We start from the raw sequence: 25,066 nt of genomic DNA, 5'->3' as shown, positions 1-25,066 counted from the left end.
TGTGTGGACGACCCAGAGTGTGGATTCGTCTCTGGCTCTGTCACTGCCATAAATCGCTGTGAATGTCTATTCGTGTCCGAGACAGAAAACCGAGCTCAGGGTAAACTAGTGGGGCGCTGCATAGATATGATTCTATATAGGTGACTTAGCATTGCGACAAACTTGCTAAGGCCAGTCTACAACCATCTCCTCGGATTTGATCGCAACGGACCACGACCTCTCCCGTTTGACAGGCCGTCTCCCTTGCCCCTCTACATCAACTACGTCCAGAGTGGAGGGGAGAGGAGATATGGAACGCTGCCGTTTGACCGTGACGACTAGCATGGGGGTTGCTCCGGCCGCAGGAGCCGCAAACTTCGCTGTAGATCCAACAACGCCGTCGATGGCAGGCTCCGAAGGCGACGGGCTGGGTGGCCAATCCACCAGTTCCAGTTCATCGGATTTCTGGTCCTCCTCGTCTAAGATAGCCTGGCGCTCCACTCGCAGGGCGGTAGACCGAGACTCGGAGAGTGGTTTGCCATCGGCGCGGCTGGCTAAGCTCCGCTGGAATGCTCCCCCAGGCTGCCAGACGACTAAGGCCGTCCTGTAATATACTGTATAGGATGGCAGGGTGTCAGGATGTATAGGGAGGCTTAAGATTGACGTGTACTTGCTTCGTTTTATTTTGACTGAGTCACCCTATCGTAATATTGTCAGTGTATGCTAAACAAACTTCCACGAGATGATGCGTACATCATGTTCAAGTTCTTCTTCGTCATGTCCCGACATGCCCTCCAATACCTCGTCGCGAAGAGCACCGGACAAAGACATCTTCTGACCCCAGTGCGGATCCTCCGAGGAGATGTCGCCGATCAAGAGCTGTCCAGCAGGGCTCACCAAGTTCTCCATATAAACCCATGTGTAATCGTTGTAGTAATCCTGGACGTAATAGCGTAGCTTCCCATATCGCGAGGCCTTTCGTTCCGGTACCTCATATCCCGTCTCAGTCACAGAGCCAGCTACACTTGCAAGCCCGAAATGGAGCCCATGCAACGAGGCATGTTCGGCAATTATGGCAACAACACGGGCGTCTTCTCCGCGAAGGGCGTCGGTGCGGAGGTTGACGCGAGAGTGTTTGTCTTTGAGGATGTGGACGATCTTTTCGGGGTCGCCTAGATGTTCTAGAGAGTACGACAAATCCGAGAAGCATCGCCCGAGTCGAGACAAATTCTCGTTGTCGACAGGAAGCAGTGCTCCTTCAGAGGGATGGACCGCGCTTGTGATGGCGAAGAGGAATATGATACGAGAGCCGTGCGCAAGTGACCCGAGCTTGAGGGCTGCGTCAGACCGCCAAACGATACAGGTGGTGGCGAACGTGTCATGCGCGCCTGGAGTGTAGCGAGTCGTGCCGGCATCATGGGATACTGTTACGTCCCCTCCAGCGTAATGCGAGCACGGGATAACGGCCATAGTCCCTACGAGATGACGGTCTGTGCAACGGGCAAGGCTGGCAAGTAGTACACGTCAGACAACGCGTGTCACAAATTTGAGCCACACGTACGAGGGCGTATCGACGCGGTACCGAACGCTGTGGTGCGGCATAAGTATCTCATAACATACGCAAAGGGATCGGCCGACTTGCATACTTTTTTGGGCGTGCTTGAACTATGAACCGGGCGAGATGACAACGAATCTCAGCTTGGATGCCTAGTGCCATCCGCGCGTCTTGAGAGGCTTTCTCGATGAACTTCGCCCAACCCGTGTGGTGAAATGTGATCTAACGGCCACATGCCATGTCAGTGTGTGCTATAGTAGTAACAGCTATAGTGGCATGCGTACCTGGCGTTCGTCAACCCTCCGGTTTATACAGGGGCCGCCCACTACGGGGATTGGCGGGCGAAAAGGGCCGTTGGGCACTCTACGGTCGAAACTTGTTCCATACCCTTGTAACGCGGCCGCATCACGAGCACTGAGGGGCAGACCAATCAGGCCCAAATCTTTGATCTCGAGGGCAGGGTTCGGTGCATCCGCATATGTGCGGGAGGATGAGACCATGCCCGATTCCCTCAACCGTTCGCAGAGATAGTCGAACTTTCTCTGTAGTACATTTGGATGTGAGCAGAGCGAACATGGGTTCAACGACGAACGTACGGAGATGTCCGAATCAAACTCGTCATCACTGTCCAAGGAATCCCATGAAGACTCGGAATCAGAGTCCATGCTGGGTGCCGTAGGATATGCACGGTCTATATAGACACGTAGAGCTTCTAGAGGGGTCAGACGCGCGGTATCAGCGCAACTTTCGGATTGCAAGTGGCAAGAGGTGGCAGGGCTGTGGCAAGCGCAAACAAGCGCTAGTTACGTTACCCAACTTGCGTTGCGGTTACTCGGCTAGTGTTGTCGCCTCTCTCTTGATATCACACAGTATACATGCTCTCCTTTTTCGAAAAGATCAATACTGTTTGCATACCAATCTCCCTGACGGCTGTCAGCACGACATGTGGTCTACGACACATCCATGTCCATTTCGGTTTTGATCGTGACGGATTGCGACCTTTCCCGCTTCACCGGTCGCCGTTCCGCATTTGCCATACCATCCGATTGTAGTGCTTCCAGGGTAGAGGGTAGAGGCGAAGGAGAGCGTGGTCGCTTGACAGGCAATGATGGACCCCCCTCGACAAGGACCGCGGAAGGTGCAGGTGCCGCTTCGAGCATGAGCACCTGTTCTCTCGAAGGCGCATCGTCCACCAGCAACTCGTAGACCCATTCTACGTCCGAGCCGAGTATCTTTTGGCGGTCCTCGTCGGCGGCAGCGATGGTCTTCAACAGCTCGAGCCCTTCTTTGCGGTATGTCTCCCATCGGACGACCTCAGCTAAAGGCTCGGTCTTTGTGAGCTGCGATCGAGAGCCCGGATGTGAGTGATTGATCATGAACGCGAATCAATAGCAAATACCGTAAGGCACATCGGGACAGGCGGGACGCGCCAGACCGACCATCGAGCAAGCAGCGATGCGTGCTGCTGCAGCATTTTTTCGATGTGCTGTCGCTGCCGTCCTATGCGTTCCAACACCGTGGTCGTGTCGGTGCTCTCGCTCAGGAATGTCTTGGCGGAAGAACACGGGGCGCAGTTGCAGGTCCAGGTCGACAGAGCGTCTTGTAGCATCGATTTGACGTGGTCGAAGTCGTCCGGACAAGCCCCCATGACATCGAGAAGCCAGCGCATGATGATCCGGCGGAAGACGGGGGTCCAGAGCTCGGACGTGGGAGATTGTTGGTGAGTGAGGAGCGCGGCACGGAGGGAAGGGACGAGGATCAAGAGAAACTCTCGTAGTTCTTGGGGTTCCCTGTTGAGAGCCGCAGAGGAGAGGATGTGGCTAATATGGGCCGAACTTGCTTCTGGGAGCCCGAGATCAAGGCATAGCTCGACGGAGTCAACGAGCTGCTGGGTGGCCGATGGGTCTAGGGCAATGGGTGCCCGGGACTCGGGAATGACCGTGGCCAGGTAGTGGTCGACCAGCGCACGGACGTGTTTGCTTAGTTCGCTAGTTGACAAACTCGTGATGAGCTCACGATGCCCTTTAAGTAACGCTCGAAGTAGCTCCTGGAGTGGAGCGCGGTCGAGATGAACCGATGAGAGCGTTGATAGGATACTAGGAAGAGAGCATATGACAACTAGTCAGGTGGAATACGGCACAGATGAGAGACCACAACTTACTTCGACAGACAGGGCTCCCACGGGGCTCCAGCTTCAACTAGGTCCGTGAGGGTAGACACCTTCGAAGGGTCGAGGAAAGGTGGGGTTTGGACGGCCTCCAAGAGAGTCGAAACTACGAGTCTCCGGGGAGGAACCAGATCCGAAAGGCACGGTGAGATGCCCAAGCCGCTGTCGACAGACAGGAGGAACGGAAGCAGCACCTTCTCCAAAAAGGCCTGCCGCCAGCTAATGTCCCATGTTGTCGGCAGTGTCGCCAAACGTGCGAATAATGGTGCGCATAGATCGCTCCGCCCGACACGGGTGCAACGCCGGACGCAGTGTTCGATAGGGTCCTTATCATCGACGCTGTAAATATCGAGGGGGGACAGGAACGTCATCAGGATGTCCTCGACTAGACGGCGGGACACCTCAGGGTGAACGCGACCGGTCATGGTATGGATATGGGCCAAACATGCATCGAGCAGAGCAGAATTGTTGAAGGTCTTGAGTCGAGGAATGACACTGCGGTTTATACGGCATAAGGAACAGCCCATATAATGGATTTTTTGGCCGAAACGGACGTACACAGTTTCCAGGAAGTCGTCGCCTCCGTAATCGTGTGCGGCCTCTAGTAGCCGCGGTACATCGTCCGCCTGTGGCTCCTTGAATTCGGTGAGGATTTTGCCAAGCTGGAGGAGGACAAAGTTCTCTAGAGTACTATCTGCGGTGTCCTCGGATATCCATGTGCGGATCTTCTGCAAGAAGTCGAGCGCTGTGAGGGTCGATGCTTCTCCACTAAGGGCGCGGTCGATTCTATTGGCAACCACATCGTCAGTCGCATGATGTGGACTCGTAAGAAGAAATGTTCTTACACTGCTTGCACCTCTCCGAACCCAAAGGTTTTGTAGGCTGCGTCGACATCTGCTAAGCCTGAGGCCCGCACCGAAGTGTCCCCGTCGTACGCCTGAACCGCGCGGAGCCATAGTGAGACATCTTTCCACCTCAACGCGACACGAGCTACGGCGGGCAGCACTGACGGGGCATTTGCTGGGAGTGCGTGGGTTAAGACTGCCTCGAGGGCTTCCAGCTCTTCCGCGCTAGGGCGGGATGATTGGATATCTTTGACGACGCCTAGGGCGCGCGCAAAGTCTTCCGAATCGAACATGGCGCGGTTCGCCCAGGCCGGCCATATGACCAAAGCCGCCCTGTGAGACGCTGCGTGAGTCAGGAGAGAACGCAAGATGTCAGAAGCCGATGATGAGCGATACAGCATCGAGCGTGCCACTGACCAAGATGAATAAGAGCATACTCCTGTATTTGACTGGATCAGTAAGGTCCACTCGGAGACGACGGCGACGAGTGACGCGATACTTACCGCGTCGTCGCCTGGATGGTCGTAATCTTCTTCCGATTCGTCCGACTCGTCCCAATCCCAGAACCTGTAATCCCAGCCACGGGGGACCATCCCGCCCTCCTCGCTCTCCATTGAGACGGTTTGTAGCAGGAGTTCTCCCTGAAGACTGACAAGGTTCTTGATCTCGACAGACCTCATATAATCTACTTCTTCCGGCTCCTCGATGTCGCCGTAGCCCGGGCTGCCTCGGTTCCTGTTTTCATACCCCGCCAGGGACTTGCGCAACGTTACGCTCGCGAGGCCGAGACGGAAGCCGAGAGGCAGGGCGAGCTCCTCGACTATGGAGACCAGCCGCGCAGCCGTGCCTTTGAGGGCGCTCGCCCGGAGATTCATACGAGGATATTTGTGGCGGTTGGGGAGGAGAGATATGTTTTTGAAGGGAACGTCACCCCGGCCCCGTGAGTCTGCCCATGTGGACAAACATCGGCGTAGTAGTGAGAGGAGTTTGTTGTTGACGGGCAGCAATGCCTTCGAAGGCTCAACGTCTGCTGTAAGATCGAATGTGAGGAGGATGCGACAGCCTTGTGTGAGGGGCCCAAGTTTGGTCGTCGCGTCGGTCCGCCAGGCGATGACACTTGTAGCGAAGGCACCGTGCAACTCGGGGGAACATTGGATCATGTCATTGCCGTGGATGACCTCTGCGTCGCCGCCCGCGTACTGAGCAGGTAGAGCAATGGCGATCCTTCCGACGACTTGCGTGGACTGCGCGGAGCTAGTACATGCATGAGCGTTGGTGAGCCCAAAATCTAAGGCCTAGTGTCACGTACAAGGCCCTAGCTATGCGGTACTGAATGCTGTCGTAACCTCAGGACCGCCAAACATGTGCAAGGTGTTTAGGCACGTACCACTTCCCTGGCTCCTGGAAGAGCAGTCGGGAGAGCTGACATTTTGTCTTGGCCAGGATTCCCAGTGTTAATCGTACAGCTAAGCAAGCCTTTTCAAGGAAGGCAATCCACCTGGCGTTATGGAATATGACCTAGACACGCCATGATGTGAGAATGCGATACGGTACGGATGCTGGCAAGATAACGTACCTTACTCTCCTCGATCTCTCGATGCAGACAAGTGTCCGTTGAGACCGTTAGATTACAAGCGCTCTCCACATCACTGCCATTCGGATGGGCGTCGCTTCCATAGGCGCATAGCGCAGCTGCGGTGCGAGAGCTTAGCGGAAGTCCAAGGGTTCCAAGTCCCTTCAACTCAATAACAGGGCTCGGCGCGTCCGAGTACGCGCGTGTGGACGCAAAGGTTCCCGTCTTCCCCAACCTTGGGTGGTCAAGTAGGGCCTCAACTTCCATCTGTGACCCATGACAGTCTTAGCGTGGACACGAGTGCGGGTAACGATAACACTACGCAGACCGCGATGTTATTGTGATATCGACGTAAACCACCGGCCGTTGAGCTGGCGTCTTGGGAGCTTGCAGCAGACCCCTCTGCGCTTTTGGCTCTGGGACTTCGAGCTGGCGCTTCGAGCGCGCCGACGTCTTCAAAGGCCTCCCGCTCTACAGAGGGGGTATTTGGATTAGATCCTTTCGGAGGTGTGAAGCGGCTGTGAAGATTTGGACTTACCTCCCTTCACCGGCACCGCTGGAGAGGGTGCACGAGGTAGCCCCAAGGATGGGATGGGTGGGTCGAATTCAAGCTTGATATCAGGATCCTCGCTCTTGGCAGAGGGAGACCCCGAAGCATTAGTCGTATATTACATCATATAAAAGCATCTTTGCCCACCTTCTGCTAGGACCGAGAGGCGGCGTTGTCAGCCATATGCATGGACACCTATAAGTGAACATGAGAGTACTTGGACGGGAGATCGCTCACTTGAAAAGACTGCTCAGACATGACCAGACAGACTCTTAGGCTTCGGGAGCTTTATGTGTGCAATACGATTGGGTATGGCAGGCGCGACCGACGACGTGAGTGTCATAAGGTGAGGCGTTCGCCGAGTCGCTCAGCCAGGCGTTCGACCGCTGAGTCGAAGCGCCTGAAGCACCCCACAAGCGCCCACACGTTCGTCTCTTCACATTGACAATCCTTGACATGTACGTTCTGTTCGGATCCCAAAACCCTGCGCCCTGCTCCGTGTATATAAAGGCCTTGAAATCGTCTGAGCACACTGCGTCTCTTGCTCTTGAACCACTTCCTGCCGACCAGCGCCCTTCTCCGCCGCCCCTCCGACAACGTCGCGCGGAAACTCCCGAATCCCGCGATCCACGCGCGGATGTAACACCGCAATGTCCATATCGGGCCACGGGGATAGCACATAACGAAGCGCCGTGCCGGTCGGAAATGCTGGTGGGTTCTCTGCAACGAGTCGACCGGCGGGGCCGCTTGACGATCGTCGACAGTCAAAGGAGGCTGTGTAGCTCGAGAATGGTCCACCCCCACTTTTTCCCTAACTCCTACGTCGAACGCTATATCCGCTATGAACTCACCTGAAGAACACCCGCCCGCCGACAGCCAGCTTAGCGCAAGCGGCAAAGCCAAGCAGACCAGGAGGAGGCAGAGGCTCAGCTGCGTCGAGTGCACCCGCAGACGACAGGTACAGTACAGTCCGTCTGGCAGTCAATCCCCGCAGGTACTTATAACTGACCCTATCTCCGAACCCACGTACAGAAATGTGACCGTCAGATCCCGTGTGGTCTTTGTGTTTCACGCGGTGTGCCACACCTCTGCAGGTGGGAGCCGCTCGCCGCCCGGCCACCCCCTCAGCGGCCACCGCAAGGCGCACCGACGGTGCCGGTAACAGACTCCGCGCAGAGCACCATCGCGAACTTGTCTGCCCGCATCGCTTCGCTCGAGGACGTCATCAATCGACAGAACCAGCAGATTCGCGGTCTCGCCGGCTCGTCGGGGGCTCAGGGACTGACAGCTTCCGTCACAGTCGAGTCGGTGATGGCGTCCGCTGCGTATGCGTCGGCCTCCTCGCCATCGGATGCGTCGGGCTCAGAACAAAGCTCTGGAGCGACGAGCGGGAACAGCAATGCTCCGGTGGTCACCAGTGCCTACAAGAACAACCGCGGCGGAGGGCACGCCCACGACAACTGCACGGCCCCTAACTCTGAGGATGAGGAGTGCGCTCTCTCGCACTATGATTACGATGTCCAACGTGCTGCAGTTGCTCTGGCACAACTCTCCCTCGCCCCCGCAGACGAGTACGTTGGCAGCGGTACCATCCCCTATGCGCTCAACAAAGTACGTGCTTTTTTTCGCAATTGCTATCTCATATGCTAAGATCTCCTTATCAGCTCGGTGACCCTTTTCGCGCGAGGTTCAAGGTCGCTCGCTCTGCAAACACCACGACGGTGAGCGAGCCATTCCAGCCTGGAAGCCATCCTCTGTCCGGACCGATCCAACAGCTCGTCGCCAGCCTTCCCTCGCGTGCGGTCGTCGACGCCCTCGTGGACGGTTATCTTGCCGAACGCAACTGGGAATTCGGGATTCCTGAGGGCTGGTTCCGCCAATCATGCGAGCACATGTGGCAACATCTCGCCCTGCGTTGTCCCGGGCCATCATGCCACATGACAGGTGGCTGCACGCGTTGTACGGAGGAGCTGAACCCCCACTGGCTTGCGCTGTTGTTCGCGGTACTCGCGCTTGCGCCGCATAGGCTCGTGGGCAGCAGCGCGAAGACGTACTTCCTGAAGGCAATGGAGGCGCGCCGGCTTGTCGAAGATATCTTGCTCGCTTCGCGGGCGTATTCGCAACCGGGAGCGGTGCAGGGTGTCGTGTTGAGTTGCATCGGAGCGGCACTGCTTGCTAGATACCTGGCCGACCGGGGCCGGGTCAGCGACGCCTGGAAGCTCACAGGAACAGCGCTCCGGAATGCACAGGCGGTGGGCCTTCACCGCGATCCTGGTTGGCAGAAGTGGGACGCAATGGACAAGCAGGAGCGCGAGCTACGTCTGCTAGGATGGTGGTCACTCGTCAACGCGGATAGGTGAGTCCAAAGCAGATGTCCGACAGTGAACGAAATGAATCTGATGATGTTTCTAGGCTGTATTCTATTATTCTTGGGCGCCCCATGATGGCGACCGAGGGCTCGTTCGATGTGAAGTTGCTACCGGCTGACGTGCATGGAGATGGATCACCCAATCCCAACGTCATCTTCCAAGAACACTTCATTGGGTTGGGCGAAATTGTGGGGGAGATGGTCACTAGAGTGAGTGTCCATCGATGCACAATTGCAAGGGATGCTTACCGAGTCCTACAGTGCATGGGCATCACATTCCCCGCATATGCGACCGCGCTCGAGATGGACCGAAAGTTCAAGTTCTGGCTTTGCCGACTACACACCTCGCTTGACTGGCGCGAGCCGCACCCCACATCCAACCCTGTCACACTAGAAGAACGCTCGCGCGCCTACCAGAGGCACCTCTGCGCGGGATACTACCTGGCGGCGCAGATGAACTTACATCGGCCGTACTTAATGCACGCTCCGCCGATCCTGCCCCCGCCAAAGCCACTGTCCGCGACCATGACGGTGATCATGAATCCGTCGCGGGAGCGGTGTATCGAGCTCGCCATGGAGCTCGTGCGCGTGATGTGCGATGCACAGGAGGAGGCCGCGCAATGGGAGCCGGACCGCGAGCTGCCTGCTCTGCTCTTCCACTACGCGTACTTCACCTTCGACGGCGTTATCGCTATCGCAGGCGCGTTTTCGCAGGAGCCTCCGCATCCGAAAGCGGAGGAGTGCCTGGCCCTCATCGACCGCGCACTGCGGATGCTACAGTGGTGCGTCAGTGCGACGCGCGATGTCGAGAACCGCGACGGGGAGGGCGAGACTGCGGCCCGGGCAATCACGACCATCGGTGCGCTGAGGAAGGCTGGACAGTGGGATGAGCGGTTCAGGAAGGATCGGGCAGCACGGGCAGCACGGAAGGCGAACGGCCAGAACGGCCAGAACGGGAATGGGTCGGCGAGGAACTCCAGTTCGCCTCCCGAATCCTCGACGGAGCGGCCGGCGCAAGAGCCTGTGTTCCCGCAGGGGATGCCGCTGGCGGACCCCTCTCTGTTCGGCGGCCTAACGTATAGCACACCGGAGACGACGAATCCCATCCCGTTTTTGACGACGGGCAGCCCGTTCCCCGGGTTCTCATTCCCGGGATTGACGACGCCGGCGCAGACGACGTCGGCCACCATGCCGATGCTGTTCGGCGGCGGTGGAGACGCGCGGGACTTCGGGTCGATGCCGTCCGGAAGCTCGGGGATGGACACGGCGGTTGCGAACGGCGCGCTGGGGACGGCGAGCATGCAGACGATGGGGATGCCGTTCGACATGCTGCACGGCGCCGAGAGCTTCGACGTCGACTGGTCGGCATTCGCGGAGATACAAGGATGGCCAGTGAACGGCCTGTTCGATAGTACGTCTTAAGATCGGTAGTGCGTCTTAAGTTCGATGGTACGCGCCAAGAAGGCGGAGGAGTGCTGGATTGTATTGTATGTACGCGTAATGGCGACGACGCTGTATCCGATTAGTATCGTGCTTATATTAAGTAGAGAATGCACAATAAATACACGCACCACTTACTGCTATCCGGTGTGGCGGGCGTTGAGTAGAGGATGCTAGATCGGGCCTTGCCAGTGCGTCATCGGTGGCTGCTCCACCCGGCCTCCCGCAGTATTTCAGGAGGCCGTCCCAGCGAATTCGCCCTTACGACACGCATTCCAACGACCTGCTTATTGCTTATCGCCAAACCCCACGCATATATCATATCCACTTCTTACTTATCGACATGTCCATGGGCGACGGTGCGTTCCATCCTTCGTGCACACACGAACAGCCAAGTGCTCATGTACTACTCACAGCCGACGCAAAATTCCCCGGCCAGCACGGTGCAGGTCTGCCTCCCTCGCCTTCGCGAGAGAACCCCGGACAGGTGCGTGCACATTGTCGCAAACATATTGAGCTCGTGCTGATGAAACGCGCATAGGTCTTCCCGCAATCCGACCCTAAGGGTGAGTACTAGGAATCGCATACAATCACCTTTGTGCCTGTACCAATTGCTGCTGGTCCTCGTTACAGCCGCATCAACAGACTCCGTGCCAGGCACGGGCCGCGATGTCCAGATACGCACTGGGAAGGTGTTCAAGAAGGAGACGGAGCCGTCCGTGGTGAAGGAAGAGGGCGGGATGTTCACCGACTGAAGGTGCGGTGCGGTCCAGGAACCATCCATGAACGAAAGAACAAGCAGTATAGTACAAGCAATGTAACACCCCTCAAGAGCCCAAGATGTATCGATAATACACATCCAGTCCAGTTCGTAGTCTCTATGTGGAGGCTGTCACGATGATGATGGTGGTGGTGTGTGTTCGGTGAGTGCGAGGTCGGCGGCTCTGTCCCAGCGTAGCCACGGTTCCATCCCAGGGACGAAGCGCGCCCTGAGTAGGGTGAACACCGTCTTTTCGAGGTGGTCCATGAGGTGTAGGGCGCATACAGCGAGCGCGTTCACGAGAGGACGGTCGGCGTCGAGTATATGTCGCGCTGGTGTCCCGGTCGGCAAAGACATCAAGTAACCTGTCGGGAGTAATGCCGTGCGGATCCGCTGCGTGAGCGAACTCGTCGTCTTGTCTCGTATTGTCCTTGCGGACGCAGCGAAGACTTGCGAGAAGAGCGAATCCGAGTTCACGCGGAACAGGTCCTCCGCGCGGCCGACCAGGAGCATGTGCTCTGGGGAGGGCGCGAGCAGGAGCGTGCTGAAGAACCGCGGCGCCGCGTAGTGGATCGTGAGGTCCGCCTCTCCTTGTATGCCCTTCTCCTGCGCGCGTGCGGACGGCTGGAACGTCTGCCGTGGGACAGAGGGGTCTCCGGACACAAGCTCGATCTGAATCCCCAGTTCCTCGGCGCGTCGCGCGAGGAGCTTCTCTATAAGACCGCGCGCATACGCCTCGAGCGCGCCCTCAGGCTGCCACCCAATGCCGCCGTATACGCGTTCCCCCGCCTCCGTCTCCTCCGATGCAGGCGAACGCCAGCCCTGCGCCGCGGGCTTGGGATCCGGACGCGGAAACACGTCGAGGCCCTTCTTATAGTGCAATATCCCCGCGTGGTACAGGATGCGCGCGAACGAGAGCAACAGCGCGAACGGGTACCGCGCGAGCGCGCGCAGGAGGTGTGCGCTCGTGAACGGCACCGCGCGACGCGCGAAGAGCGTCGCGGTGAGCTTCAGCTTGTCGGGAACGGGGCCGGGGCCGGGGGACGCGGTGCGGAGGAGGATGCGGATCTTCGGGCGTGGTGGGGCGGAGAGGAGGGGGGAGCGTGGGGGAGGCGGGAGCGCGATGGAGACGGTGTAGAAGCCGGCGCGGTCGTTGAAGGGGGAGACGTGGAAGTCGCGCAGGAAGGTCCAGGTGTGGTCGTACCTACAGCGCGCGATGCGTTGGTCCTGTGCGGCAGGTAGGGAGAAGGAGGGGGAGAAGGGGACGTACCCTGGTGTAGACTGCTCCTCGCCCACGCCGGGCTCGAGGACGTGGACGTGCTTCTCCCCGAACGTGTTGTGTATCTTCCGCCGCGCCCCCCAATCAGCCTTGCACCTCTCTCCCTTCAAATACCACAAGTACGCACCTCGAGCACGACCCACTCCAGCGCCCCATCCTGCTCCTCCTCGGACCGCGCATAGCAAAAGTACACGGTGAGCGGGTTGATGCCCTCGTACCCCACATAGCTCGGCATCGTCAGCATCCACGCGTCGCCCGTGTCCGCCCACGCCCACACCCGCGCGCCGTCCTTCCCCTGCCGCACCAGCACCTCCGCGAGCTTCGCTTTGATCGAGGTCCCGTTTTCGCGTTTTCTCCCTTCGTTTCCATTTACCCCATTGCTCCCATTGCCGTTGCTGTTGCCCGCAGACAGGGACTTGGGTGCCGACGGGGTGTTAGGCAAGAGGTACGCGCCGCTCCGCATCCCAGTAAGCCGCCACGCGGTGCCGCCATAGCCAAAGAGCCATCCACGGCCGAGGTCGAGCGCGCCCGCCTCCAACGCGTCGAGCGAGAGGAGCAGCGCGAGCGTCGGGTAGGAGAACGCGTGGGTCGCGGGCGTCGGGAGCAGGCGCGCGTGCGTGACGGTGTTTTCGAGGATGTACGCGGCGCCGGGCTCGCCGGGGAGGTGGTCATCGTGTTTGCGGACGGGTGAGCGTAGGAAGGACATTAGGGAGAGGAGGCCGGTGAAGGCGACGGCCAGCGACGCTACGAGGACGGCAGACATGGGGGTTCGTTTCAAGTGCTCTCAGACCGAATGCAGACCGTTACCACTTCCAGGCCGTGCTCAAGCGGGCACCGGCGAAGGCGCAGACACAGACGAAGGCGATGGAAAGGCTAGTTGATTACACAAGAGAAGACGAGAGACATTAGAAACACGTAGACGTGAGTGCGATCGTACAGTGAGAGTGTGAGCGACGACGGCTGGGCAACAGCACCCGTCTCTGCGACGGTGCTCGAAATCGTCCGCAGCCTCCACATCTACCACTACGCCCTCCCATGCAGCAGCCGGCCTGCTGCCACTGCTGCCTCCAGCATCATCCCCGCCCCTGCCTCCTCCAACGCCAGCATCAGCATCAGGGCGAACTGCAACCGTTTATTGCTTGTTCTCCTTTGCGCGCGCAGCCATCTGTGGGGAGCATCAGTGTCAGCGATGGGTGCATGGTGAAACAGATGAGGGACTACGCACGAGGTTGAGCGCGGAGCCGGCCTTGAACCACTCAATCTGGCCCTCGTTGAACGAGTGCGCGAGCGGGATCTCCTCCTTCGAGCCGTCCTGGTGCTTGAGCACGAGGGTGAGGTTCTTGCCGGGCGCGAACGACTCGAGCCCGACGATGTCGACGCGGTCCGACGGCTGGACCTTGTCGTAGTCCTCGGGGTTAACGAACGTGAGGGCGAGCATGCCCTGCTTCTTCAGGTTCGTCTCGTGGATACGCGCGAACGAGCGGGTGATGATCGCGAGGCCGCCGAGGAAGCGCGGCTCGAGCGCAGCGTGCTCGCGCGACGAACCCTCGCCGTAGTTGTGGTCGCCGACAACGACCCACTTGATGCCGTGGTCGCGGTAGTACGCAGCGGTCTGGGGGACGCCGCCGAACTCGCCGGTGATCTGGTTCTTGACCTTGTTCGCCTCCTCGTTCTCGATGTTGATGGCACCAATCAGGCAGTTTTGCGAGATGTTCTCGAGGTGGCCACGGTACTTGAGCCAGGGGCCACCGGCGGAGATGTGGTCGGTCGTGCACTTGCCCTTAACCTTGATCAGGATCGGGAGGTCGGTGGGAGCCTTGCCATCCCAAGGCTTGAAGGGCTTGAGGAGCTGGAGACGGTCGGACGTGGGGGAAACAGCAACCTGGACGGAAGCACGGTCCTCAGGGGGCGCCTGGAAGGTGTTCTCGCCAGCATCGTAGCCACGAGGGGGGAGCTCAAAGCCGGAGGGGTCGGAGAACTTGAAGGGCTTGCCGTCGGTGCCGGTAAGGGTGTCCGTGAGGGGGTTGAAGCGGAGGTCACCAGCGAAGGCCATCGCGGTCACAACGTCGGGGGAGGCGACGAAAGCGTGGGTGGCGGGGTTCGCGTCGTTACGGCCAGTGAAGTTACGGTTGTAGGAGGTGATGATCGAGTTGGCCTCACCCTTCTTGACGTCGCGACGGTCCCACTGACCGATGCAAGGACCGCACGCGTTGGCAAGGACGAGACCGCCGGCATCCTCGAAAGCCTTGATAACACCGTCGCGCTCAATGGTGGCACGAACCTGCTCGGAACCGGGGGTGACGGTGAACTTGCTCTTGGTCTGGAGGCCGTGGTCGGCCGCCTCCTTGACAATGGAGGCGGAACGAGTCATGTCCTCATATGACGAGTTGGTGCAAGAGCCGATAAGCGCGACCTTGAGGTCGGCGGGCCAGTTGTTCTTCTCAACCTCAGCCGCGAACTTCGAGATCGGAGTGGCCAAGTCGGGGGTGAAGGGACCGTTAATGTGGGGCTCGAGCTCGGACAGGTCCTGCGAATAGGAACGTCAGGATTGGCTATCTGATGGCAAGAAACATTTACTCACGATCTCGATGGTCTGGTCGTACTCCGCGTTCTCGTCAGCCTTCAGGTTGTGCTGGAAGCGCTTGGCGTAGTTGGCGATGTCCTCGCGGCGGGTAGCGTTGAGGTAGTCGACCATGCGATGGTTGAAGGGGAAGAGCGAGGTCGTCGCGCCGATCTCAGCACCCATGTTGCAGATCGTCGCCATACCAGTGCAAGACAGAGACTCGACACCAGAGCCAGTGTACTCGACAATCGCGCCGGTACCGCCCTTGACCGTGAGGATACCAGCAACCTTCAGGATGACATCCTTGGGGGTAGTCCAGCCGCCAATCTTGCCCTTGAGGTTGACCTGGATGGCCTTCGGGCACTTCAACTCCCAGGGAAGACCAGCCATGACGTCGACCGCGTCGGCACCACCAACACCGCAAGCAACCATGCCGAGACCACCGGCGTTAGGGGTGTGCGAGTCCGTACCAATCATGAGACCGCCGGGGAAGGCATAGTTCTCGAGAATGATCTGGTGGATGATACCGGAGCCGGGTCTCCAGAAACCAAGACCGTACTATTGGTGGATGGGCGTTAGGATGTGTGGAGAAACGACGTCAGGTATGAGGCAACACACCTTAGCCGTGGCAGTCGCCAAAAAGTCGTAAACCTCCTTGTTGATGTCCTTTGCGCGTGCCAAATCCTTGATACCACCGATTTGCGCCTCGATAAGATGGTCGCAGTGGACGGTGGTGGGGACGGCAGCGGTGTCCATGCCTGCAGACATGAACTGGAGAATTGCCATCTGCAAATGAATGACGTCAGAAAAGCACGTGAGTTGGCAAGCGAGATAGGACGGACCTGAGCGGTGGCATCCTGGCACGCAACGCGCTGGCAACAGATAGGAGCCTCAGTACAGCGCGACGGAAGGGTGAGCTAGAGAGAGAAAACGCACGTCAGGGCGGAGCTTGAGGTAGCTCGTGCCGCGCTCAATGTCCTGGTGATGCGGGTCGTCGAGATGACCGTAGACAATCTTTTCAGAGAGCGTCAAAGGACGTCTCAGTCTGCGCGCAGGGTGAGTAACGCGCCGCATACAGCGGCTGCAATGGGGACGTACCTGTCGCGGACGATGGCGAGGTTGTCCTCGATGCGCTGGTAGTTGATGTACGCGTTGGGTTCGAGGTTGGACATGGGGACCTTGGTCGCACCGATGGGCTCAGCAGCGGTGGCCATGCCGGCGGCCAGCCGCTGGAGAGAGCGCTTGACCGCATGGGTCTTGGAGGAGAGGTTGAGCATGCCTGTCACCTTGCGCAGGGGGAAGGGACGAAGGACGTGGTGGAGGAGGAAGAGGAGGAGGAGGAAGAGGAGGGACGATGTGGAGGGCGCCAACGAGCCTTGACGAATTTATCACAGCTGATTGGGTTCGGACTGCCTGCTCCGAATAACCCCGGCCTTCGGCCCACCCGGGTCCACCCAAATCCTCCCCTCCCCATTCGCCCCCGCCCGCTTTCCGGGCCTTGGCCGACGCCCGCCCCCGCGCCCCCGCCCAGCGATCATTCTCCTCCGCTCATCGTCCGCCGGCTCGTCCCCGCCGTCCCATGACCACTCGCCGCTGAGTCGCCCACGGCGCTCGCTCTCGTCCAAACACATGGCTTTCCGTTCCGTGGTCTGCAGGCCTGTCCTCGGAACTCGGCCTTCGTCGCTCCTCCTCAATCAGGTCAATCTCCGCACTGCCAGCTGCCACGTCCATCCCAGCATTGCGGTCGGACTCCCGCACCCGACCCGTACAATGTCCGATCCCTTCTCTCTATTGGATGGCGTCTCGACGCAGTCCACAGAGCACATCCAATCACACGCGTACCCGTCGCTCACCGCGACGCGACGACAGGTGCAGCATAAGAAGGACTGGCCGCTTGTAGATTGCCATTGACGATGCTTCTACGTCTTCACGCTCTCCGTGTTACGCCACCATACTTCCGGGTGCCGCACCGAAACTCAGTTAATTCGAACGCACTCGAAGTCTGAGTCTCCAATCCGCAGAGCCCTAGGTCAAGCGCTTAAGTATCAGCCTTCAAAAGCTTCGTCTCTTCATCTACGCTTGAGCTTGAAAAAAAAGGCCTATGCCTTACACAATTCTGTGCGAATACGCCAGTTACCGGCGCGTTCTCCAGGCGCGTCCTCGAGGTAACAATATCCCTCAATATGTCCTAACTGACACTGTAGTATGAAAGCTTGCAATTGAGTCTTGTTTGCCTTAAACTGTAGCTTCTCCGACTGCACATAGGGTGGTAGAGCGGATCTCGTACCGGTAGACATGCGGCCGTCATTTACGTTGCTCAGGCCTGATTCAGGAGCAGTCATGCCTCTTGCAAATACGGAAGGTCAGCCCACCAGTGTTGGTCTCGTAAGACTGCATAATGACAAACTCCACTGTACAGACATGACCCTCACTCGGGGTGAATTAACGCCACTATGCTTCCGGCTGCTGCACGGAAACGCTGCCGTTCGAACGCACTCGAATTCATGTAGGCTTGGGGCCAAGCGTGCAGCGCTCATCCCCTCTCTCCCTCTTCATCTGCGTACGCTTGAGCTTGTGAGAAACCGATGTTCTATACAATTCTATCCCAGTACATCAGTTACCGGCGTGTTATGTAGGTGCGTCCACCTAGAGGTCACTTTTCCTTCGAGATGCCGTACGCTGACGCTGCGTACGTATGTGTACGAAGGCTTGAGGCTTGTCTGCCTTGCGTTGTACCTTAACGGACTGCGCATGGGGTGGTAGAACTCCCCACAGTGAGTTCATTACCGGTAACTCACCATTGTACGTTGCTCAAACCCGATTCAGGAGCAGCGATGCCTCTTGCAAATACGGAAGCTACGAAGGTCAGTCCACCAGCGCTGTCGGTCTGGCAAGACTGCATAATGACAACTTTGACTGTACAGACATGTCCCTGCAGGGCTCGGGATGAAATACTATCCAAACATCTAGCCTGCTATGTAGACCATGTATGTGGAGGTTAGTAGGGTGCTCAAGCGGGCGCCCCAGTTTCCACTGCCAGTCACGTCCCCCATCAGCGCTGATCTATCTGCCTAGCAACACGAGGCATGACACGGTCCACCAGCAGTGCTGCTGTCAGCTGTGGAAAGCTTTCCCCTTCATCATCAAGGCCACCTTCAAGAAATCGCACACCTCACAAGTTGTACTCCGCGGACGTCCAGTACTATGCACATGTACGCACTCTCGTATGCGACTTCGCAAACTTTGGCGCTGACGACATTTCTCCGTTATCATCAGGTTCCGCGATGTTGCCAGTGGGCTTTCCGCACGAGCCACCCTCGCAGATGCCAGCGCTGCAGCGGCATCTTCGAGCTCGCAGGGCTTCGACCTCGACATCTCCGGCGTCGCAGGCTTCTTCGGCGCAGACGTCGCCATCTCTGCCATGGCCACCGTACACGTGTACGCGGGCAGGCGGTGGCTCGGGTGGTACAATCAACCCGGCAGCTACGAGGTCGCGCGGCGTTACGGCCAGCTTGCGCGCTCCTACTTCTGGGACGCCCTCTACCCCGGCCCGAACGGGAACCCTGCTGTCCTGTGCGGGATCGACGGGACGGAAGCGGGGCCGAAGTTCACGTCCGTGCTCTCGGGCACGGTGAAGGCGAAGACGTGCAACATCACGCGCTTGTTTGTGGAAGAGTGCAAGACGATGCCGGTATCCCTGCACTGCAAGGTCCTGGAGCCGTCTAGGGAAACGGGCCCCACATCTGTGACGGTCGTTCGCCTCGAGCACGAACCAGCGCCGGAGCTCACCCCGCGCCTGCGGCAGAGCACCGCGATGCGCGTCCTCGCGGCTGTCCCCATCCTCGTATCGGTCGGCGCTGCAGTCGGCTGCGGACTCCTTGGCGACTGGTTCTGCGCATCTATGATCCTCTTCGGGATGTTCGCCAACGGACTATCGTGCTGCATCCTCGGGCGCGGCACGCTCACCTTCACGTGCGCGAAACGCGACCAAGACGAGCCCGTAATCTCATACGGCGCGGGGCTCCTCGACGACGGCGACGACGTGGTCGTTCTGCGCGCACCGAAAGGCGCGCTGAACGCGCTCACGCGCAGTCGTTTTTCGCTCCTGTACGAGAGCGCCCCCAGTGGGTACCACGACCTCGGCGTGTGCGCGGTGCTGATGTCGCTGCAATTGCTGGCTCAGCTGCTCGTTGTGCCGCAGGGCGAGCTGTATGGGCAGCTGCTGTTTCTCGCGTCGCTTGCCGTATCGTGGGCGCACAACTCGTGCTTGTCAGCGCCGGATCTGGGCACGCTGATGCGGAGGGTGTTGTTCGAGGAGGTGCTTTGTGTCGACAGGCCGTCCGTAGTGCACCGGGCGCCGGCGCAGCAAAAGCAGGAGAAGGACGTGAGGGGAGCGGCGCGGATGGAGCGGTACGAGTTCGGGACGCGCACGGGCATGGTGGTGTTCGCACTACTCGTCCTCGCGGAGTCTGCGGAGGAGACGTGGCCGCTGCGGCGCGTGCTGGACGACCTGCTCCCAAACGACACCCCGGTGTGGAATGAGTGGAAGGACAAGCTGATGCGCAACATGAAGGCGAACGAGGCGTGGCTACGGGGGGCCGGGCCGCGGGGCGGCGAGCTCACGTTCGAGTTCCCGCCGCCGGCGAAGGGCGAGAGGCCGTTGCTGGGACGGTTGTATGGGGATGCGCATGCTGCGGCAAATGTGTATAGGAGCCATCGGAGGTGAGCTATGAGTATATCGTTGGGAAAATGTCGAATTGACCTCCTTGTCTGTTCGCAGACGATGGTGTCCGGGACTCTAGACTTTAATCCTGAGAGTGTTCGCTGCGGCATCCGCTCCCTGACTACGTTAACTATCTGTGCCGATGTAGGTAATGACGGAGCTAGATCGCTTCATATACCGGGTTTTAGCTCGTTGTAGCCTGGCCTCTTATGCGTGGTAAGTAGCGCTCTGTACACAAGGCATTCATAATTCTGCTTCAAGCATGCAGTCGTTCCAGCACTATAACAAGGCTCCAGCTGCCCGAAGACACGCTTTGCATGCTTCCTCTCCCTCGCTCAACATTCCCGTGATGCAAAGGTACGCCGCCGTGCGCCGCGACTGTGGTCCTAGCTACGGGAGAGCTGATTTCTCGCCGAGTTTACAGGCTACAATCTCTCTATCTGCTTGGGCAAGAACTCCTGGCCGATACCGCCCCACAGCTAAATGAGCCAGCAACGCGGACTAAGCTCACCATCAGCGGCATGAGCGTCCTCACGGCTTTCGGAGGACACACCACGCTCTCTGCTATGACGACGGTACACATCCTCACCGGAAGGCGGTGGCTTGGATGGTACAACCAGCCCGGGACCCATGATATCGCGCGGCGTTATGGGCAGCTCGCTCGCTCGCGCATCTGCAAGACGCTCTATGGGACGCACAAGGCGACGGTGGATCTGGCGGTCCTCTGTGGGCTGAAGGGGACTGAGGCTGGCCCGTCCTATCTCGCGTTTCCTTCGGGCACGTCGGGCAATGGCAGGAAGACGGGCAACATCGCATGGCTCCTTCTCGATGAGTCCGCAGCAATACCTCCCGTCACCCATTCGACCCCGTCCGCGTGCGGAGTGACCGTTGTCGAACTCGACCACGAGCCGAATGCCAACCAGACCGTTCAATTGCGTCAAGGGACTGAAAAGCTCGTTATGGCCGCCGTCTGCGTCGCGTTTTCCTTACTCGCGTGCGTGAAATGCGCTCTACTAGGCGACTGGTACTGCTCGTCTATGATCCTTCTCGGGGTCGTCGCCAGCGGCATATCAAGCTGTGTGATTGGAAGCGGGCCGCTCACCTTCGCATATACGAAGTCCGCGACCGGGCCTCTAAGCCCTCGGCGCGCTGGCATCCTGCACACCCCAGCGAACATGGTGGTCTTGAAGGGCCCCAGAGGCGCTCTGGACGCCATCACAACGGGACGTCTCTTCCTGGATTACGGGCGCCGCCCAACATACGGTGGCATTGGCGTCTGCTCTGTCCTCCTCTCGCTGCAACCTTTTGCGCAGCTGCTCGTTGTGCCACAAGGGACGTTCTACGGTCAGCTCCTGTTCCTGGCTACCCTCGCTGTATCGTGGGCGTACAACTACCGCCTCGCGTCTTTGGACGTCGACGCCCTTCTCCGCCGAGCACTATTTGAGCAGGTTCTCCGCGTCGACTTCGGCGCGATTCCTGCCCGACCGGCAAAGAAGACGCACACACAACCAAGCATGGCGCGACTCATACCAGGCGTGGACAAGTACAAGCTGGACAATCTCACCCAGCAGGCGGTTTTCGCGTTACTCGTACTGGCCGAGTCCGAGTACCTGCCTCTCGGGCTGGACATGGCGTTCCTGAAGCTCTTGTTGGACAACCTTCTTCCGTTCCGGACGGGCGCATGGGATCTGTGGAAGGGCGAGGTACTGCGAAACATCGAGAAGGGGGCGGGGTGTCTCCGGGACGAGACTCGGAGGGGCGTCTTCCGGTTTGAGTTCCCGCCAGCGTCGCCCGAGGGGGGCTTGAGTTGGGGGTTGGTGGAGGGGTTGTACGAGGATGCGCATGCGGCTGCGAAGGTGTATGCGGAGTACCGGAGGTGAGTACAAGTCACTTTGAGGACCTTTATCATTAGTTGTGAGTTTGACATTGGTCTAGCAGTTCAACGTCCTCGCCGCAGAAAGTGGTTTCATAGGGCCCATTACAGTATAAATTCTACGCCGTTAGTTAATCGTCTCGAAGTCGGTATAGAGACGATGTATAACATCAGGCTACCCCGCCTTCTGCATTACCGAGAAAGGGAGAGTTGCACCTTATCAGCATCATACACTTACATGAGTGTCTGAACAAACTTTTCTGCGTCATATTCACGTCAGAAGCACCATGGCCTGACAAAGCTCGCCCAACACAGACATGTCGTCAAGCACGAACTTGTCCGGGTGCAGTGCCATGCGATGGAGGCGACCGGGAGCAACGTGACTGAAGGACTGAGGGTTCTGTTCTCCAGTATTAGCTGCCTCATGAATCGGGCCCTCCTGCTCCCCATCAACCTCGTCACTCTGTGGCCCACCCTCGTCTGTCCTACATACCGCAGCACACGCGATGGTCGTCCGGGTCGCCGAGAGGTCGCCCGCAAGGAACAGGAGTGCGTCGATCGACGGTGCAGACGCGTTTCCTACTCCGGTGTACAGCCGGAGCATGTACGTCGCCATCGACGCGCGGTGGCTGAGGAGGATGCTGAATTCGCTCTTGTGTCCGTCCTTACACTCCTGGGGGATCACGACGGGCTTCTCGAATCTCGCGACGAAGTATTCGGCTTTGAGACCGTCGGCGGTGCACACTCCGGTGCCATATGTGAGGCTCGCGCCCTCAATACAAGACACAAGCGTGCGCGGGGCCCAGGAGAATGCGGGAAGCTCGAGGCGTGGCGTGATCTGCGTCGGGAACGCCTTGGAGACGTTGCGCTGCTGGAGCAAGAACTCGCGGACGCGGCGCTGCGCGAAGTTGTCGCGGGGGATGCGAGCGACTCGCAGGAGCGCGTCAACATCAACATTGGGAAGGAGCGAGGATATCGCGATCGTCTCGTCCTCGGGCTTGGTCGTTGTACGAAGACGCAGTAGCCGAATGATGTCGTCGAGGGGCAGGTGGTGTGTGCAACTGCGGTGTCTGGCGCGGAAGGCAAGCACCGGGACATGAGAGGGGCAGGAGTGGGGGTCGAGGAAGTTGAGGGAGTCATCCTCATCCACGGGGGTGTCGTGTTCGGTGCTTTCAGATTCGGATGGAAGGAGTCCAAGCTTTTGCTCGACGTTCATTGGACCCTCGACAAACTCGAAGTAAAGGTCGCGCGCCAGCAGACCCTCCTGCAGTGTCCAAACGCGCCGCACCCATCCAGAGGTCGCGATCCGGAAGAGGTTCTCCTCCCACGTCTTGTGCTCCGAACACTGCGAGCGGATGCAGTCGTCGATGACAAGTACCTTCGCTGAGTCTCGGTATGTCTGAGACATGAGCTTGATGGCACCCTTCCGCAGGCTCTCGACGTCCGGAACGCACAGCGAGTCCATCCAGAAAGCACCAGTTTCGGGAAGGAGCTGTTGAACGAGCCCCGCGATCCGCTTCACTACACAGGTTGGCAGGCCGTCCTCGGTTATGCTCCCCATGCCATCGGCCCAGACGTGCGATATCGCGACATACGGGGCTGCGTCTGCTGGTTGAACGTGTAGCTCCCTTCCATCGTAGACGACAACGGGGACGCGGGGGAGTTTACCAGAAAGTAGTCCGATGACATCGTTGAGGGGTGGCTTGATATTCTCGCAATGGCACGAGGGGTCGACGTGGCGCGGCTTATACGTCTCGGCATCGACGGTGTAAAACACGCACTTCTCTTGCGTGCAATCCCTGTGTTCGTCGGAGCGCGATCTGATGTATGGTGGAAGTCGGACAAGGTTCGACACGATCGAGAGGCCCCAAAGCGTCGACATGAACTGGTGCGAGACTGTGTTTGGGCACCAGCCCGCACGATACATGCGTTTCTCGCACGAGCCGAGCGTCGCGGTGTAGTAGTTCCGCAGCTTGACCCGCGAGCGCTCCAGCAGATGCTCCATCTCGGGCAGCGTCTCCCACACGTTGTGCGCAACGGTGCAGAGCGGGGTGATGGTGAGCGCAACAGCGCACACCATGTCGGTGACCTCGTCGGTGCGGTACCCCGCGCGGAAGAAGGCGCTCGCGTTCTGCCATTCCTCTTCGTCGAGGGCGTTGAGCGCGCGACCGAGAAGCCGTGCGACGTCGCGTCCGTGCTCGAGATGTGCGTCTGTGTCGTGGGTGTCTTGGTGATGCTGCATGTGGTGGTGCCAGTGGACCATGAACTGAAGAATGCGTGTTCCGGAAAGCACGGTCTCACCCTCGCTGGGCCCAGGTACGACGAACATGAACTCGGGGAGCCGTGCGCGGGTGACGGCTTCCAGAACGCCAAGGGTCATTGCACTCACCCAGAGCCACGCATCGTCCCGCAGACTTTGGATGGCGCCGTCCCGGCGAATCTTCGTATAGGCGGATAGAGTGCTGCAAAATGGGTACCCGTCGTGCAGGCCATCGTGCCAAGGGATGTCCATGGGAGAGCCGACCAGTGCTCGCGCGGCGCGCATCGCAGAGCTGTGCTCCTCCGCGAGATCGTCTAAGCTTAGAGTAGGTGTTCTGAAAGGCGGGGGCTCTGTATCCGCTCTGTCAGTGACGTGTTCTCAAGAAGAGGAACGAGATAGTACCAACCTGGGACGAGTGTTTTTCCAGACAATTCCCTCAGCGACGCGCGCGACCACGGCATGGGCGACCAATCTGCAGTACCGGCGCGGAGGTAGCACTCGTAGCTCCACAAGGCTGTGATGCAGTCCAGGAAGAGGGCTTGATACAAGGTGGACGGTATTGTCTCCTTTGGCGACTCTCGGAGTGCGCAGGCGACGTGATTTTTTAATGTTATCGTGACCGCTAGCATTCCGGAGAGTATGAAGTCGACCACGGATCTACGACGAAATGTGACAGGAAGACCACCCGCGGGCAGGTTGTCCAAATCTGGTTTGGGATATCTGTCTGCGAGGAGGTTGACGAGCGTCCCGAAGGACGGGTGCAGGTGGGCAAGACCAGGTTGATCGACGATGTCGTTCGGCAGCGAGCAGGTGAGTGAGTCGACTGGATACTCCGTTTTCAAATAGGCGAGACAGTCTTCGTAGAGGCGATAGTGTGGATCTGACTTGTGGACAACGACCTCCATCGTGCCGGGGCTGTCGGCGATTCCCGTCCATGACAGATCCACACGGCCTGAGGGATCTGTACAGAACTTCGTGGATTCACGTAGATCTCAGAAAACGGTAGAAGGGTACTACGAGAAAATCCGACGCACCACACAGGTACATCCACTCTCCTCGGAAGGACTGCCCGCGAATGATTAGCATGGATCCTCTCAGGGAGCAGCGGTTCTAGGGCACACGCCTCTGTAT

General features: G+C 58.9%; 9 protein-coding genes across 9 annotated transcripts; 4 read left to right on the top strand and 5 right to left on the bottom strand.

Moving 5' to 3' along the window:
- Positions 1-165: 165 nt before the first annotated feature.
- TRAVEDRAFT_49448 (uncharacterized protein) lies at positions 166-2,199 on the bottom strand (the record flags this gene model as incomplete). The annotated part of the gene is made up of 7 exons (XM_008042063.1): positions 166-583; positions 650-678; positions 733-1,486; positions 1,541-1,567; positions 1,626-1,756; positions 1,819-2,076; positions 2,131-2,199. 7 exons carry the CDS (start codon positions 2,197-2,199, stop codon positions 166-168), a joined length of 1,686 nt encoding a protein of 561 aa, XP_008040254.1.
- Positions 2,200-2,424: 225 nt separating this feature from the next.
- On the bottom strand, positions 2,425-6,386 carry TRAVEDRAFT_73107 (uncharacterized protein; the record flags this gene model as incomplete). Its single annotated transcript, XM_008042400.1, has 10 exons — positions 2,425-2,874; positions 2,934-3,630; positions 3,696-4,196; positions 4,260-4,487; positions 4,547-4,889; positions 4,964-4,985; positions 5,050-5,800; positions 5,856-5,882; positions 5,934-6,064; positions 6,123-6,386. 10 exons carry the CDS (start codon positions 6,384-6,386, stop codon positions 2,485-2,487), a joined length of 3,354 nt encoding a protein of 1,117 aa, XP_008040591.1. The 3' UTR covers positions 2,425-2,484.
- A 1,111-nt stretch (positions 6,387-7,497) lies between these two features.
- Positions 7,498-10,609, top strand: TRAVEDRAFT_151176 (uncharacterized protein). Its single transcript, XM_008042399.1, has 5 exons — positions 7,498-7,627; positions 7,702-8,280; positions 8,334-9,025; positions 9,082-9,247; positions 9,299-10,609. Exons 1-5 carry the CDS (start codon positions 7,511-7,513, stop codon positions 10,457-10,459), a joined length of 2,715 nt encoding a protein of 904 aa, XP_008040590.1. The 5' UTR covers positions 7,498-7,510; the 3' UTR covers positions 10,460-10,609.
- Positions 10,610-10,820: 211 nt separating this feature from the next.
- TRAVEDRAFT_49445 (uncharacterized protein) lies at positions 10,821-11,232 on the top strand (the record flags this gene model as incomplete). The annotated part of the gene is made up of 4 exons (XM_008042062.1): positions 10,821-10,836; positions 10,894-10,964; positions 11,019-11,043; positions 11,111-11,232. 4 exons carry the CDS (start codon positions 10,821-10,823, stop codon positions 11,230-11,232), a joined length of 234 nt encoding a protein of 77 aa, XP_008040253.1.
- Positions 11,233-11,369: 137 nt separating this feature from the next.
- On the bottom strand, positions 11,370-13,279 carry TRAVEDRAFT_21726 (uncharacterized protein; the record flags this gene model as incomplete). The annotated part of the gene is made up of 3 exons (XM_008041835.1): positions 11,370-12,441; positions 12,508-12,620; positions 12,644-13,279. 3 exons carry the CDS (start codon positions 13,277-13,279, stop codon positions 11,370-11,372), a joined length of 1,821 nt encoding a protein of 606 aa, XP_008040026.1.
- A 98-nt stretch (positions 13,280-13,377) lies between these two features.
- TRAVEDRAFT_170534 (aconitate hydratase) lies at positions 13,378-16,414 on the bottom strand. The gene is made up of 7 exons (XM_008042398.1): positions 16,178-16,414; positions 16,016-16,124; positions 15,922-15,951; positions 15,698-15,865; positions 15,098-15,637; positions 13,742-15,043; positions 13,378-13,681 (listed from the first exon to the last, which is right to left on the bottom strand). The coding sequence occupies exons 1-7, from the start codon at positions 16,354-16,356 to the stop codon at positions 13,649-13,651; spliced, it is 2,361 nt and encodes a 786-aa protein (XP_008040589.1). The 5' UTR covers positions 16,357-16,414; the 3' UTR covers positions 13,378-13,648.
- Positions 16,415-18,440: 2,026 nt separating this feature from the next.
- On the top strand, positions 18,441-18,647 carry TRAVEDRAFT_95883 (uncharacterized protein; the record flags this gene model as incomplete). The annotated part of the gene is made up of 1 exon (XM_008042397.1): positions 18,441-18,647. A coding segment is annotated over one exon (207 nt), but the record flags the coding sequence as incomplete, so codon positions are not given.
- Positions 18,648-19,487: 840 nt separating this feature from the next.
- On the top strand, positions 19,488-19,973 carry TRAVEDRAFT_170529 (uncharacterized protein). The gene is made up of 2 exons (XM_008042396.1): positions 19,488-19,801; positions 19,860-19,973. The coding sequence occupies exons 1-2, from the start codon at positions 19,515-19,517 to the stop codon at positions 19,879-19,881; spliced, it is 309 nt and encodes a 102-aa protein (XP_008040587.1). The 5' UTR covers positions 19,488-19,514; the 3' UTR covers positions 19,882-19,973.
- A 2,306-nt stretch (positions 19,974-22,279) lies between these two features.
- On the bottom strand, positions 22,280-23,386 carry TRAVEDRAFT_86927 (uncharacterized protein; the record flags this gene model as incomplete). The annotated part of the gene is made up of 1 exon (XM_008042395.1): positions 22,280-23,386. A coding segment is annotated over one exon (1,107 nt), but the record flags the coding sequence as incomplete, so codon positions are not given.
- Between the last annotated feature and the right edge of the window lie 1,680 nt (positions 23,387-25,066).

The sequence above is a fragment of the Trametes versicolor genome (assembly GCF_000271585.1).
Source record: "Trametes versicolor FP-101664 SS1 unplaced genomic scaffold TRAVEscaffold_8, whole genome shotgun sequence".
NCBI classification, from domain to species: Eukaryota; Fungi; Basidiomycota; class Agaricomycetes; order Polyporales; family Polyporaceae; genus Trametes; species Trametes versicolor.
The sequence above is the reverse complement of the archived record's forward strand: the minus strand, read 5'-3'. Positions and strand labels throughout refer to the sequence as shown.